This window comes from Pteropus vampyrus, unplaced genomic scaffold (assembly GCF_000151845.1).
Source record: "Pteropus vampyrus isolate Shadow unplaced genomic scaffold, Pvam_2.0 Scaffold72, whole genome shotgun sequence".
NCBI lineage: Eukaryota > Metazoa > Chordata > Mammalia > Chiroptera > Pteropodidae > Pteropus > Pteropus vampyrus.
Window position 1 is genome coordinate 185689 of NW_011888853.1, and position 15030 is coordinate 200718.

General features: G+C 48.8%; 1 protein-coding gene across 4 annotated transcripts in view; it reads right to left on the bottom strand.

Moving 5' to 3' along the window:
- SLC39A11 (solute carrier family 39 member 11) overlaps positions 1-15030 on the bottom strand; it is a 229639-nt gene that overhangs the window by 54587 nt on the left and 160022 nt on the right. For 3 of the 4 annotated variants that reach the window (XM_023531640.1, XM_023531642.1, XM_023531639.1), the window contains one exon: positions 6087-6228. In XM_023531640.1, the coding sequence (XP_023387408.1) occupies positions 6087-6228 (142 nt within the window). The remainder of the gene's footprint in view (positions 1-6086; positions 6229-15030) is intronic. The other variant, XM_023531641.1, reaches the window with a different exon arrangement.

A 15030-nucleotide genomic window follows, 5' to 3' on the forward strand; every position in this document is an offset into this window, starting at 1 on the left:
CGACTGATTTAGTTTTAAGATACTTAGAGCTGTCTTCTTTCTCTGGTCCCAGGAGAGGAAATACACCAGAGAGAAGAAGTAAGAACAAAACACTAGCATGCATACAACCTAAAGAGATATGGGAGGCTGAACAGGCTGTGCTCGCTGACAGAGCCCAGCCCACGTGGAATGGGGCTTCTCGTGAACCCTTTAAGGCAGGATGCGCCGACCCCGTCCCAGATGCCAGAGCTGTTGCTGCTGGTTACGCAGTTTCGAACCCCGATTCCTCATCTTCTCCATCTTCTCCATCCTCCTCTGAGGATGCCGATCTCAGTAAGTGGCATCTGTTTCCTCCCGGTTTCACGGGCTCTAAACCAGCTTCCAATCCTTCTTAGGCACTTTCCATAACAGACAAAAGGAACAAAAAATAAACAAACAATTGTGATCTTAAACACTTGACACCGAAGTGCCGCCTGTGCTTGCCTAGCTTAAGAAGCCCTTGCAAAAAAATAACATCTGAAAAACAAAACAAAATGATACGAAAGGAGCCCAGATTGCCAGGCTTTTGGCAGCGGCCCCCTAAATCTCTGGGTATAAAAGCCTGGCAGGAATATCCTAAAGGGGGCTGCTGCTGCCCAAACCACTTGTCTGCTCTGTTTCCCAAAAGCACATTAAAAACACATTTCCTGATTTAACAGACTTACGAGCTGAAATGAATGGGTCAGAACTCTTATAAAGATGAGAGAACCTGCCGGCCCAGCGAATGTTAAATTTTGCATAAGGAGACAGTATCCCTAACTCCTCAGTAGACACTTAATGAATATTTCACACAAAGGGCCCAGCAGCTGTGCTCTAAAGGCTCCCAGTGAATTACATGGGTTTTTATTGCTGCCTGGATTAGCCTCCTCTCGTCGCTTCTCATTTTCCCCCCTCGCCCTCCCTTGTGCATGGCAAACCAGCCCCTCCAGACTGTCTGCGTCATGCAGTGATCGAGGTACGGGGTTGGTCAGTGTACTGGTTGAAGTGTCCCCTCAAAATTCATGTCCACCCGGAACCTCAGAATGTGACCTTACTTGAAAATAAGGTCTTTACAGATCTAGTTAGTTAAGAAGGGGTCCTGCTGGATGAGGGTGGGCCCTCAGTCCAATGACTAGCGTCTTTGTAAGAGAAAGGAGAGGGAGATTCAGACACAGACACACAGACACACGGACACACGCACGGGGAAAAGGCCCTGTGACAATGCTGTAGACACCGGAGTGATGCAGCTACAAGCCAAGGAACGCTGGGAGCCACCACGAGGTCCCAGAATCAAGGAAGGAGACTCCATAGAGCCTTCAGGGACAGTGTGTCCCCAGTGACGCTCTGATTCAGCCTTCGAGCCTCCAGGACTGTGAGAGTATAAGTTTCTATTGTTTTAAGCCACCCGGTTCACAGTGCATTGTCATGACAGCCCTAGAAAACATACAGTCAGGAGAGCGTGTCTACACCTGCGAATGCGTATTCATATTACTCTCTGCCAAAGCTACTTGAGTTTATCATTCCAGGTGATGGTGGCAGTGGACAGCGCTGCCCCACGATTTCGTTAGCAGACTGTCCGCTGCTAGCAGCCTTCTAAAACCAGACTTTGAATCATATGACTTTCTTTCTAGTTTCTCTCTCTGAGTCACTTTTCGACTTCCTTCTCCTCTTTTCCATACTGCTTATTTAGCATCCCCAGCCCGTCCAGGTGTGAGACCAACAGATAAGGAGACAGAAATACAGCGAGAGACCCTAAAAGGTAGAAAGAAACAAAGAGAATCAAGTTCTCTTGCCATCCGCCATTCCTTTAGGTCGGTCGGCATCCGTAGGAAGACAACTTGTCAAAACAATTGCTAAACGCCACTAGGGGTTTGACTGGTGTCCCCCTCAGAGTCATAGGTTTAATTCCTATTGTCCAGTGCCTCAGAATTTCACTACGTTTGGAGATAGGATCTTTAAAAAGGTAATTTAATTAAAATAGGGTCAATAGGGTGGACCCTGATCCAATATGGCTGCTAAGAAGAGATCAGGACACAGGCAGGCAGAGAGAAGACGGTGTGAGGACACAGGGGGAAGATGGCCACCCATAAGCCAAGGAGAGAGGCCCCTGGAGGAACGGCCCTGCCAGCACCTTGACCTCGGACTTCCGGCCTCCAGCGCTGTGAGGAAATCAGTGGCTGCTGTTGAAGCCCCATCTGCAGAACTATGTCACAGCGGCCCCAGGAGCCCATCCAAGTGCCAACTGCCTCCAGGTCTAGGCCTTGTGAAAACGCAGGCCCGAAACGACCCCCGAGCTTAGGCAATTGGGGCTAAAAACAATAACAATGGTAATAAAAGGGCACGCAAACAGGAAGAATGCTACTTGAGTGCTAAATATTAGTCAGGCAGAGATATAACTCATCAGAAGCAAAAGAATCTATAAAACGTATCCGCCTAATAATGTTCCCATGAGCGACGACACAGTGACAGCCACTCGCCACCCACACAGAGCCCCGCTTGAGAGGGAGTTTCTCTACCACTTATTTTATTTGGCATCCGTGGCGCTAAAGCGCTCCTGGTAATTATTATTATTGAACACTTTGTTCCTCATCTTTCAGCAAAATGTGTCTGTATTAAAACGTGACGCATCTTAATAGCCTGGGCGCTACTGCCGCGTGCTGGCAGGTTTGGCGCATTCTCAAACTTTCAGTGACGAAAGCCAGGTTATGAACTCTAGTTCAGGGAGGAGGTGGCACTGCCAGGGACCTGCCTGGTTTTCAGTCCCCGGACAAACACCTCTCCACGGGGCCATCGTTTTCATTCTGCAAAACCATGGTTTCTAATCTGTCAGGTGGTCCAGGAAGAATGATTATTGGCAGGTGAATTCTCCCATGACGAAAGAACACAACGTCAAGGAAAAATCGGTCTGCAAGCAGAGTTTCTCACAGCTTATGTGTCCTTGACTTAAGTACTTATTTACTTTTTCCCTAAAAATTTTAAGCCTTGGAATGATTTACCAAAAAAAAAAAACAAACAAACAAACAAAATAGCCACTTTACAACTAAATAAATTCCTAAATTAAACTCACCTCTTTATCTACCGGAAAATGATGCCGACCCCTGTTCCTTACACATTTATGCAAAATTACAGACCATTCTCCATCTGCCATGCTAACGGATCAATGAACAAAACCTCTCATTCTTGGAGTTTCAACTTCCTTTCTCAAAATAAACAACACACTGAAATAGAGCTGCTAATTAGTAAAAGGATGGACCGATTCACTTTTTACTATCCTTCTTTAGCCAAAAAGAGTGCTAGTTAGGAAGAAAATGTGCTCCTAGGCAGCTGAATGAGGGAGGCAGAGGCTGAATGAGGGAGGGAGGTCTTGGACCCATCTGAAGTGTGATGGAACTTTGCCTTCCAAAAACACTTTTTTTTTTTTTGGCATAAAATTCCGAGAGGTTCATAAACTCCATGGTGCCCATTCGTGAACCCCAGATGTGCAGAACCACTGGGCTCACTTCTAGAATTTACTCAACAATATAAGTGCCCCCAGAGACGTACATCTAAAAATGGCCTCTGAGACATTCTTTATAGCAGCAAAAATCTGAAACAACCTAAAGGGGACCAACTAGGTAAGATCGAGGCCAGTAACAAGACTGGGATGAACTGATGAGTGACCAAGAAAACAAAGACCAAAATGTGTTGTTCGGTGAAAAGCATAAGGCGCAGAACAATGGGCCAAGGATGACTGTATAAATGTAATATTTCTGAAAGGATCTAGAAGGAACTAGACACAGTGTCTGTGCCTGAGATGGGAGCCTGGACCGTAAGGAAGTTAAAGTTGGAAGAAAAATTACTTCTTTATTTTTAGTCCATGTTATTACTTTTTTAAATTAAAAGAAAGCTAGTTGGAGATAAATAGTTCAGTTGAGGGGGAGGAGGAGGGAGACTGACAGTTTTAAAAGAACTGGTTTAACTAAGTCCCCAAATATCCCTAGCCTTGAGAATAGCTGATAACGTAAAACATTTGGCACCAAGGCATAAATAGGAAAGTATCTCATAAACGCTTTCCCAGCTCAGGCTGCTGCCACTGCTCAGAGCAGCTGAATCTTCTCTCCCACAGGGTGGCTTTTCTGCCTTTTCTTCTCGCTAAACCAATTATGGGACATTTTAACAGCAGTGCCAATATTATTTTTTAAAGGCTTATGTTGTTCGCTAAATACTCATTAAACCAATCTCCTTGCTCCATTTACAGAGAGCTTAAGGGCAAATCCAGATGGTACAAACAATGCATATTCAGGCTTGATCTGCAAGGGCCAGTCATCAAATAGCCATTATCAGTTTTAGAGTCTTCAACTGCCTGACACCCACAGGTGTGTCCAGGTGAGAAGAATACCGACTTCCCAGAGATGGGTGGGCTCGCTTCATCTCGGCAAGCCGTTCGGGAGCTCCCCAAAGGGCCACGTTTGCCTTTGTATATAAACAACAACGGCAAGCTCGCGTCGCCTGGTCACCTGGCGACGGGCTGTGACTCGGTTTTCCTGAGCAGAGGACAGGGCTGCATCTCCCTCCCACAGGGCCCTCGCTCACAGCTTCACTCTGGGTGGCCGAGAAGACCCGGCGGTCCGGAGAGACTGTCCTGCACAGCCACCTCCCACGGCCCCATATTCCCAGGGCCCCATCAGAAAAGATCCACTGACGGGGTCGCCACTGTTGACCTATTTTGACTGACAGGCACTGACCTTTCCCCTTAAGATTAAAAAAAAAAGGCGGGGCGGGGGGGGACAGAATAAAATCTGGCCAACTTTTTTCATCCTTGAGACTCAGGGCTGTAGCCTTCAAGGGGTCACAGGGTTGCTAGCCCAGGATAGCCAGTGAGAACCAACAAGTCCTCTGTCCCTGTGTTCCCATGACTGGCCGTGAAAAATTACAAGGTTTACGGGAGGACAGTGTGCCATCTGAGTCACCAGGCAGTTCTTGACTCTCCAGTAAAAGAGGAATGGCAGACAACACCTAAGTGGCTCTGATCTGAGTATAAATCAAATGTGTGATCAATGGCAGGGGGCCGATTTTTTTTGTATTAACCCTGTATCACTTGAGTTCATGTTAAATTTTTATGTCCTGATTATACCCCACATAGGAATTTGTGGGAGGCAGTGAGGATTAGCCCAAGTGGAGAAGATACTCCAGTTCCTCATGAATAATTCATGTCGGACATAATGTGAACACGTATAACTGAGAATCAGCTGTGGCATCGCTGTCACTTTTGTACACTGGCTGTCCCCGAGGTCTAGAGATCACCTTAGCCTACACCGGGCGAACACATATTAAAATGCCAGCATGGAAACGTGAAGAGACTTTTCTCCCTTAAATCATTAATGTGAAGACGGTGACCAGTCGCCAATCTGTTTTCTCTCCAAGTCACTCGAGACAGAACACGGGGCAAAGGAGGACACCCCCATTCTCAGTCGGAGGTCTACAGAAGAAGTGGGGCGCCTGGGGCTTTCAGGCTAAAGGCGGGCCTTAAATAAATTCAAAGGAGAAGAAAGGCATCCATCACCTCTTAGGCGAATCGGCCCTTAAATTAGCCGACGCCCTCAGTGACTGGGCAACGCGGGGGTGTCTTATACCGAGAATGGAAAACGTCATCCTTCCGGTACATCTCCGGCCAGGCCTCTAATTCCTCTCAAGGGAAACGATCCCTCTGACTTCAAAGGCATGACTTTGCTGTCTGTTTTCAGGTTTTCTGGCTCCAAACTGAATCAGTGAGAGAAACATGCACAGTTCCCCAGATGAATCAAAAGGATGAAAATGAGAAGGAGCGTTCGGGGTCCATCAGAGACGGGGAGACAGAGGAACCAAGGCCCATTCGCTCTAACCCAAACCAGCCCAAGCCCATCTGAGGGGTCCTTGTCCGTGGTCCCAGTTAGGAAGACAACCAAAAGGCACCGCTACCTCCTGGGCACTGAGCGGGTGGTCTGGAGAACAAATGAGAAAGGCGGGCCTGCACCAGACACCAGCTCGGCCCCGCACACCACGGGGAAAGGCGTTCGGAGGGAGAGGACAGAGCTCCCGACACTCCCCAGGGTCTGCGGCAGGGCGCTTGCCTGCGAGAAGCCCAGCTCTACCTATCCGGATGGAAAGTTCAGTCTCAGGGAGGAGCAGCCTGGGGCCCTCGGCATCAGACTTCTTTATCAACGCGGGGTCCAAGTTCAGGGCCAGGGCCGTCTGGGGGTCTTCTGCTGCACCCTGAAACAAGAAGCAGTCACTGTAACACCTCTACCGCCTTCGTTCCCCAGACCCCTCCGGCTCGGCCCATCTCTATCGAGGGCTCCAGGGCCGCTGGGCCAGTCCCTGGGCCAGACCCAGCCGTTGGCAGGCTCAGTCATTAGAAAGATGACAAGCTTTCTGACTGCAGAACTTTTAGGGTGACAAAAACGGGACCCGAGGAGTAGGTGCCGATCCTAAAAATGGAAAAAAATAAAACACATCAAAACCCCACTCCGCAGAGCAAATGGCACCAGGGACTCTGTCCCGGCACCGTGAAAAGAAGCCCACGTGGCAGGTTCGCTTCTGGCGGCCTCAGTACCGGAACCGAGGCTGACATCTTTTAGGAATTTATCCACGCTTTTCTCATGAGGTGGAAAGGGGGGCAGATCCAAACAATGAGACCTCGAAGCAGGGAACGTGGGCTCCGTGGAGGACACACATGTGCGGAGTGAGGTCCAGATGGCCTTGAAACAGCCACATCCCCCTTCTGCTTTGTCTGTCACTACTTAATTCGACTGTTTTTGCATTAACCAGGCAAAATCCCCATGTTTATTTAACAGATATTTATTGACTGCCAACTGTGTGGGTACTTGGTGAACAAGACAACATCCCAGCTCTTACGTTCCAGCTAGGAGCAAACAGAGGAACCCACAGCAGGGCCGTGAGCTTCTCCTCCCAAGGCCTCGGCGGTCGGAATCCCCGACCCCCCGACGGCTTACAAATGCGCGGGACCTCGAGGGGAACGAGGACCACGAGGGGTGACCCCACCGGCACAAACACCTCCGCCTGCATCTAAACACCTCGATGCTAAGGGAAGGTGAGCAGAATCAACTCGACAGACAAAGCAGACATTTTTTGAAAACCAGGCGAAAATAGTTCCAAACACACAGAAGTTTTCACTTAAAAAAATGTATCTGTAATATGGGAAGGGGTTTATGATCCAGTCACTGAAATGGAGCCATTTACAAGCGAATATGAAAACCGTTTTCCTGGGTAAATTTCTCTCATGAAGGAGTTTCACCAAAGTCACTCCTGGCTGTGCCTTACACACACACACACACACACACACACACACACGCACGCACACACGGATCAGAAAGAGAATCTAATGACTCAGACATTTTATTTCATTATTTCTTCCCAACCAAAAGTTAAAAACGAAAACATAAACCCCTCCTCTCACGTTGTCTCGTTTGTCTAATACATCGATATTGTCCTAATCGTTTATGTGCAATGTTCTCTGCAATGCATATAAGGGTGCCAACATCTCACTTAACCTTTTTTAAAAGGGGGAAAGAAGCTTCATGGCTCTCGGGTCCCTGTAGGGACTGCAGGATTTCACCTGCTGTCACTGGGAGAAGCACAAAGAAAGGCAGCCTGTCACACTGTATCACAGTCAAGGTTGACACTACAGATGGATGGAATCCTGGGGACAGCAGGACTTTAAGAAGGCCAGTCTCTCCCCCTGTAGAAAGCCCCTCTACCCACCCCCCAAGTGACAGCTGGTGTCTATGCCATGTGCCATGGCCACAGAGTCGAAGCTCTTTGTGTATATGCTTTAATTATTTCTAATCCTACATCTCATGCTGACATCTGAGGAATCATGGCAGGAATAAACGATGTGTTTCAGTATGAGAGTGTCAGCTGACCTTCCCTCCTTCATCTCCCTTCTTTTGATGATGTGATTGATGCGTAATCGGGGGAAGGAGTGGAAAGAGAACCTCTTCACACCAGCAGAAATGCAGCAGCACTAACATGCCCGAAGCTGTCTATTTGACTGGAGCCCGTTTAGTAAGGTGCAGCCTGGAGAGAGCCTACTTTGAACTGAGAACGGGGGTTTTCAGCAGGGGGGCTTTTGTATCCCCGCCACAGGGGGCATTTGGAAACGGGCATTTTTTTAACGTGGCTGTGGGGGTGGGGCGTGATGCTGGCATCTGGTGGGCAGAAGCCAGGGACGCTGCTAAACATCCTACAATGCACAGGACAGGCCCCCATGACAAATGATCCGGCCAAATGTCTACGGTGCTGAAGCTGAGAAATCCTGCCTTAGGAAGATTTAGGACAATCGGGACCCCAAAGCCCCCTGTATGACCGGCAATGCTGGGAACTCACAGACCCTCTTTTTGCTGCAGAGATAAGAATTTTGCCACTCTCTCTAGGAAGCCCGCCTGCCTTCATGTATCTGGCAAATTCTTATTAACCACCAACCGTGTACCACAATTATTCCACGTTCTAGCGATACAAAATGGCCAAGTCCTCTGTCCGCACGAATCTTGCATTCTCCTTCCAGAAACAGACAATAAACGAACAATAAATTATAAAACGGAGTGCCAGGTGGTGATAGTGTTGAGAAGAAAAATAAGTCATAGCCACAGCGATCACAGCCACCCTAGTATGACAGCCCTGTGTACTGGGTCCCAGCATCTCGCACGCACTAGCTCATCACGAAAGGCAAAGACGGAGTGCAGCGCCCCTTCAGATAAGATGCTGAGACAGTGGGGTTGGAGCGAAGCCCTGAAACCCAGGGAGGAAGCCAATGTGACTCCAAAGCCTGTTTCAGGCCAACGTCCCCCTTCCCCAGCACAGCCTGTCACCATGCTATCGATCTACGTTCTGTTGTATTGCTTTGGTTCAGGGCTGGGGGTGGGGGCGTACGAAGAAAATCCCACCCCAACTCCGCTGAGAAGCTGTCCTGTGAAAGGCCTGACACAGACCCGGCACTGCCCTGTACCACCCCCGGCCACGCGCTGCGCCGGGCTCAGGAGCGCGGGCCGCCGTGTCCCACGAGGACCGCGGGGCGCCCCCTCGGTGCATGCGCAGGCGGCTTCCCCGCTCACGCCTCCGCGTGTCTGAGCCCAGTGCTGGTCATCCGGGCTTGCCGTCCCAGGCACGAGGACGACGACAGCTGGCTATGGATGTTTCTAGAATCATGAAAGACAGAGCCTAGAGCGTAACCCACAGGATGCGGTCACCTCTGGGTGAAGTCTACCATGGCAAAGGAGAGCCCCCTTGCAAAGCATGACTGGTAAGTGCCACTGGGGCCAGAGCTCTGTAGGACCCGCACCTCCCAAAGCTCGTGTCCCAATAGCTCCCTCCGACATCCTCGCCTGTCTCTGGCTCTCCCCCCACTGGAATGTGTCACCGCTACGAACAACCATCACAGGAAGCGAAGCTAACCGACCTCTGACGCTCCCAGCGCACTTGCAGCAAGCCTGACGGTCACCTGACCCCCGCACGCTTCCTATCACGTTGATTCAGGCTGGGAGATGTCTGTGGTGGTTCTGAGGCCCCCCCCACACACCCCACCCCACCCCTCCGTGCAGGCAGTTTCTGAGGTCTCTCCCAGGTCAAAAGCCCCTGATAAAGAATGAAGGGAAAGACCGGAGGATTCACTGGTGTCTCCTGCCAGCCACAGCTAAGACAAGGCCTGCGTTATACCTCAGTGGAGAAAGAAAAGAGAATCTCTAGAGAAGCGCCCCACAACCCCCCACCAGGGACTCAGGGGCACTGACGCTGGGGACGGGGCCTGGAGCCCCTGCCTGGGCTTTGACTCCCTCGCCCCTCCCCCACCACCTGCCTACACCTCTCACCATCCTCACTTAACCCAGACACACAAGGTGATATTAAATAATTAATGCTGTTTTCATTACTGAGAAATTGCAACAATAATGACACTTGTAACACAATCTTAAATTATTCCACAAAACGGAAAAAAATTAAATGTCGCCCCTTATCACCAGCCAGAATATGGATGACGCTTATATAATAGATGACCTCTGCTGGGGAGCCAGGCAGTGGCCTGCTGCCCAGGGCCAGGCTGGCTCAAGGGGCCAGCCTCAAAGCAAACAGGGACACAGAGTGGCACAGACACTGAGGCAGAGGGTACAGTCCTGTCTCGGGCTCTACCAGGCAGGTAGCTGCCGTCTTCCTTGTCTCGGTTTGCCTACATGCTCAGGGATCATGGGTCACAGCCAGGAGGCTTAACGACAAAGAGGATGACAATTCAAAGCACGTGGTCCCTACTAGTTTCTGGAGTGCAATGCACCCGGCCCTTTCGGAGGCACTAGGATTTCGCCTCTAATTCAGCGTGAGTCCCTTCTGCCTGCAATGGCATCGCAACATCCAGCTCATGGCCAGCGAGGCAGGCTTTCAAGCTTCTTTCTAATTGTTCCATACTTGATACTTTGAAAATCCTGGCTGAAGAAGCCCAAGCGCCCTCCTCCAGGAAGCCTTCCTAGATGAACCCAGCCTAGTCCGAATTAAATATCCCTCCCTCTTTGTGCTCCCCTGATATCCCACACGTGCGTCTGTCAGAACATTTGTCAAACTGCACAGTAACTGTCGGTTTCCTTGTCTCTCTCAAAACCATGATTCTTAAAGCAGAAGCTGTGTCTTCGGCTCCACGGTCAGGGCCCAGCAGTGTCCGTGTTCAATAACTTAATTTTCTGCAACGAACAATATTACAAAATCTCCAAAATGAGAGGAGAAATGATGTACACCATAAGAAAACAAAGGTCCAGGTGAGCATGAGACATTTAGGCCTTGAGGAGGCAGGAAAGACGAATTAGCGCAGAGAGCGAAAGAAAGGGCTTTAAAGTGTTAAAGACATTCTAGCTGATGGCGAAAAGCATGACCTTCTACCCACGTCCAGCTTCTGTCCTTCTGATGACTGTGCGAGATCCTCAGTATCAGCCCTGAGACCGCGTGAGGATGGGTAGTTGGCTGCCTACTCTGTGACTCTCCACCCAAACGCTCCATCTCCAGTTCCTTTCTGGCAGAAATACTCAGAATGGGGCAGCCCAGCTCGCTCCCCTTAAAGGTAAGACCTTCCCACCCCAAAGCCCATGAACCCTGCAAAGCCACATCTTCCAGCTTCCTGAGCGTCTCCTCCATGACCTTAGCCTGAAGGTTTATAACGGCGGAAGTTAATTATGGACTTCTAGCCATATTTAAGCTGCGTAACTATGCCATTATTCGAACTATCTTTTCAGGGACAAAACCAGCTCCTATTTCTGATGTCCAATTACTATTCATAATCAAGTCAACTTAATCATATTAAACAGAATTTAAAGAACCACAACTCTGCAAAGATACAGCTCTACAACGGTCTGCAAAGACAGCCCTCCAATAGCTGTTCCAGATAAGTGGCTCCACGCTTATGTCCCAAAGAACTGGGTCTCCTCCTACTAGCAAGGCTGACAGAGATGGGGCTTGGCAGTTTTCCAAACCATTATGTTTTTTCCTGTAACTTAAAAGAGAACTTCTCCTTAAAACAATAATACAAACCTAAAGGAATGGAAATACCTAAGTATAAGGAGGCATTTTCTTTCGAATCCTCAATGATTATCCCTCACTCTTAAGTCACTCCTAAACCTGGTCCTACATTTTATTAAAACGCACCCATGGAATCCACTCTGAGCCTTTCCTGGCTTGTCGACAGTTTAAGAACGCCCTGTTGATCTTTTGCTGGCAATGTTTTCCGTTCTAGGTTATCCTTTTGGAGGATAACAGATGCCTCCAGAAACCTGCTAAAAGACAAGATTTCTCCTCTCAGGGAAAAAATGCACGTGTATCAGACACTCATTGCTAGGTAACAAAACACCCTAAAATGACCAGTTATTACTGCTCCGAAGTCCACAGCCACTGGGCGCTGCTGTGGACATGCCAAGGTTTGGTGAATACTGCCTGGACTCACGTGCGCATCTGTGGTCAGCTCGTGGCTCGCCCAGGGGTTGGACGGTCTAGGATGGCACAAGCACCTGACAGCTGGCAGGCCATCAGCCAGAAGCTGGCGGACTGGGACACGTGGATTCTTCTCCATGTGGCCTGTCATCCTCCAACAGACTAGACTGGGCTCGTTCATATGGTAAACTCGGGGTTCCAGGGGCACCGAGAGAAGGCAAAACCCGTGTCAAGTGCTGTTCGAGTCTCTGCTTGCACCACGTTCGCTACCATCCATCGAGCTCAGCAAATCAGTGGCCCTCCAGACTGGAGGGGTGGATAAACCAAATGTTCCTTTTGTCAGAAGACACCCAGTGTCACAGTGTCAGAGCACGGATGGACCGGGGGAGGAATCTGTGGCCATTTTTGTAACCTACCTCAGCACATATGCATGGACATGCAAAATGTTGCGTGTAGTACTGAGAAGCCCGTGAACTTCACGCAGCCCTCCACGGGTCTAGCCCACAAACAACTGCTCTCGATTAAACCCACACACTCAGTCTCATTAGCCCAGAGCAGTGCTTCTCCAATGGGGACCCAGGGACGCATTCTCGACGGTCTGAAAGTTTTATATAAAACTTTAATTTTGTATTTTCATTTAAACGATAATCTAAAGGAAAAATAATACCAACAAGCTGAATCACCAGAGTGACCCACTTTACAACTAAATCCTACGGCTCGATTTTGGTGCCTTCATTTGTATTCGTGTTTATGATTTAGTGCGTACAGAGCATTCCTGCCTTAACTGTTGGGCACTAAGTGTTGAGGACAGATTCAACAGATGGATGACATGGCTGAGCCAAAGCTCAGGGCAGGTCACTTCATGGAGCCCAACAGTTAAGGCAGGAATGGCCTTAACTGTTGGGCTCCATGAAGTGACCTGCCCTGAGTTTGGAGTCCGCTCCAACGATGGAGTTTGCCAAGAACTTCTAGAATAGCCATGAGGGAACGGACTCCATCCAGCCATGTTCATGGGACAGACCCATGAACCAAAGGAAGCTGATCATGGCAGTCAGTACCACTGGCACTTATAATTGGGGGCTTATTTTTAGCAAAGCATCATCTGCCACATCATGAAAACGCTGGTTTCAATTTTATGGATTTCGGTGTTTTGACGTGACCTGACAAGTTTTGGGTTTCATGACTACTGAAGAGCCAAAAGCATAAGGCCTAATGAGTATCTCACTTTATGCTTGTGCATATTAAGGCTGATAATTACGTATGTAACATTACAGTAATAACAGCTTGAAACAAAGTTGGGAATGTATTGGTTTCATTTCCTTTCCAATGAATACATAGATTAGTAAAATAGGGAAAAACGCTGACCTACGGCTTGAAACAACGGATTCTCCTTCTCGGGTGTGTCCCTCCCTGTCAACTGTCATTTAAAATATAGCCGTTTCTGCCTCTGTGTTGCACACTAACACTGAGAACTTCACAGTCCACAGTGACCTGACCACTGGTTTTCTATGCTCAAAATAACGGAAACTGTTTAAATCGCTGCTCTCTGTGCTTCCTGTAGTCGAAGCAACGTGCCAACGGAGACACCATACACACCTGTGTTTGTGAACAAAAGTCTCCTAATGACTTCTGCTGTTCTAAGCTGCCATTTCCCAGAGCTCCCTGTCCCGCGAGATGTTCCAAGAGCAAGGATTTCAAGGACAAATATGGAGAACCTGGGAAAGGCCACACGTAGGCAGACAAAGGCTCTGAGAAAGCCCGCAGCAAGGAACTGGTATTGTCTATTTCCGCATTTCCCATACTGATTTGGCCACGTAGAAAACCTATGACTATTCAGCAGAAGCAGCTTTGGGGAACGGGGCTAAAAGTAATTCTCTTCTGTGCCCAATGCTTAGGGTATTTAGCAAAATATTTCTCCTTGCACTGGAACATAATCACATTTTCTCCAGAAAAAATACAAATGGTGGATGGAGTACCTTGGCCTGAATTACGTATCACTTTCAAAAATAAAGGTCTGTTTATCATCCTAAAGGCTGGGTCAGTAGAATTTGCCACATGTGTGTGTTCCTCCCATAATAGTTTCACTAGCTATAAAAACCAACAAGGTAATCATTTGATGAAACCCAGCCGTTTTGTTTTTTTTTTTTTTACCACAATAAAAGAAATAATGATAAAAACTCAGCTCTTCCATGATCAGAGCTGGAAGCGACATCTTTATCACAGCACTGCTGAGGAGAAAAGGCTAACGTGTGGCTTATCATTGAGCTCTGACAACCAAAAAATGATTTTTCCAGATTCAAAGAAAAGAGCGGGCGGGGGGAGGGAGGGAGAGAAAGGGAGAGAGAGAGAGAGAGAGAGAGAGAGGGAGAGAAAGGGAAGAAGAGCCATCCATCCTTGAGACAGTCACGACCCAAAGAGCGAACTGGCTGTTCAGGAGCCTTTGCCCTTCCCCCAGAAGCTTCTGCTGAGGAACTGAGGTACGAGAACATGTGACACCAGACCCACGGGGAGCTGAGGCTGAGAAGATGGGCTGAGTTGGAAAGAAGTATCCCTGGCATTGACCTCCGTGTTCTAGAAAACAACTGTTTGCACAAACCCTCACCTCCACCATGCTCAGCTTCAAACGCACCTTCTCATGTACTATGGCATTTGATCCTCAGTGTTTTCCTGGGCTGGAGACCAACAGGTGGCTGCACTACCCCTGCTGTGGGCTGAGCTGCTCCTCACCCCTAAAATTCATATGTTGAAATCCTAACCCCCAGCACTTCGGAATGAGGCTATCTAAAGACAGAGAAGTCATTAAAAGTCGTCAGAATGGGATCTAATCTGATCTGATTGGTGTTCTTTTATACGAAAGGGGAATTTGGACATAGACATGCATGGAGAGGAGACGATGTGAAGACACAGGCCACCTATAAGCCAAGGAGAGAGGCCTGGAACACACCTGTCCCTCGCCGTGTCAGAAGGAACCGACTCCGCCAAAGCCTTGCTCTTGGGCTTCTACCTTCCAGAACTGCAAGGCCATCGATTTCTATTGTTTAAGACATTCGGTCTGTGGTCCCTAGCAGACAAATACACCCTCCTTCCCCCCAACTCCAA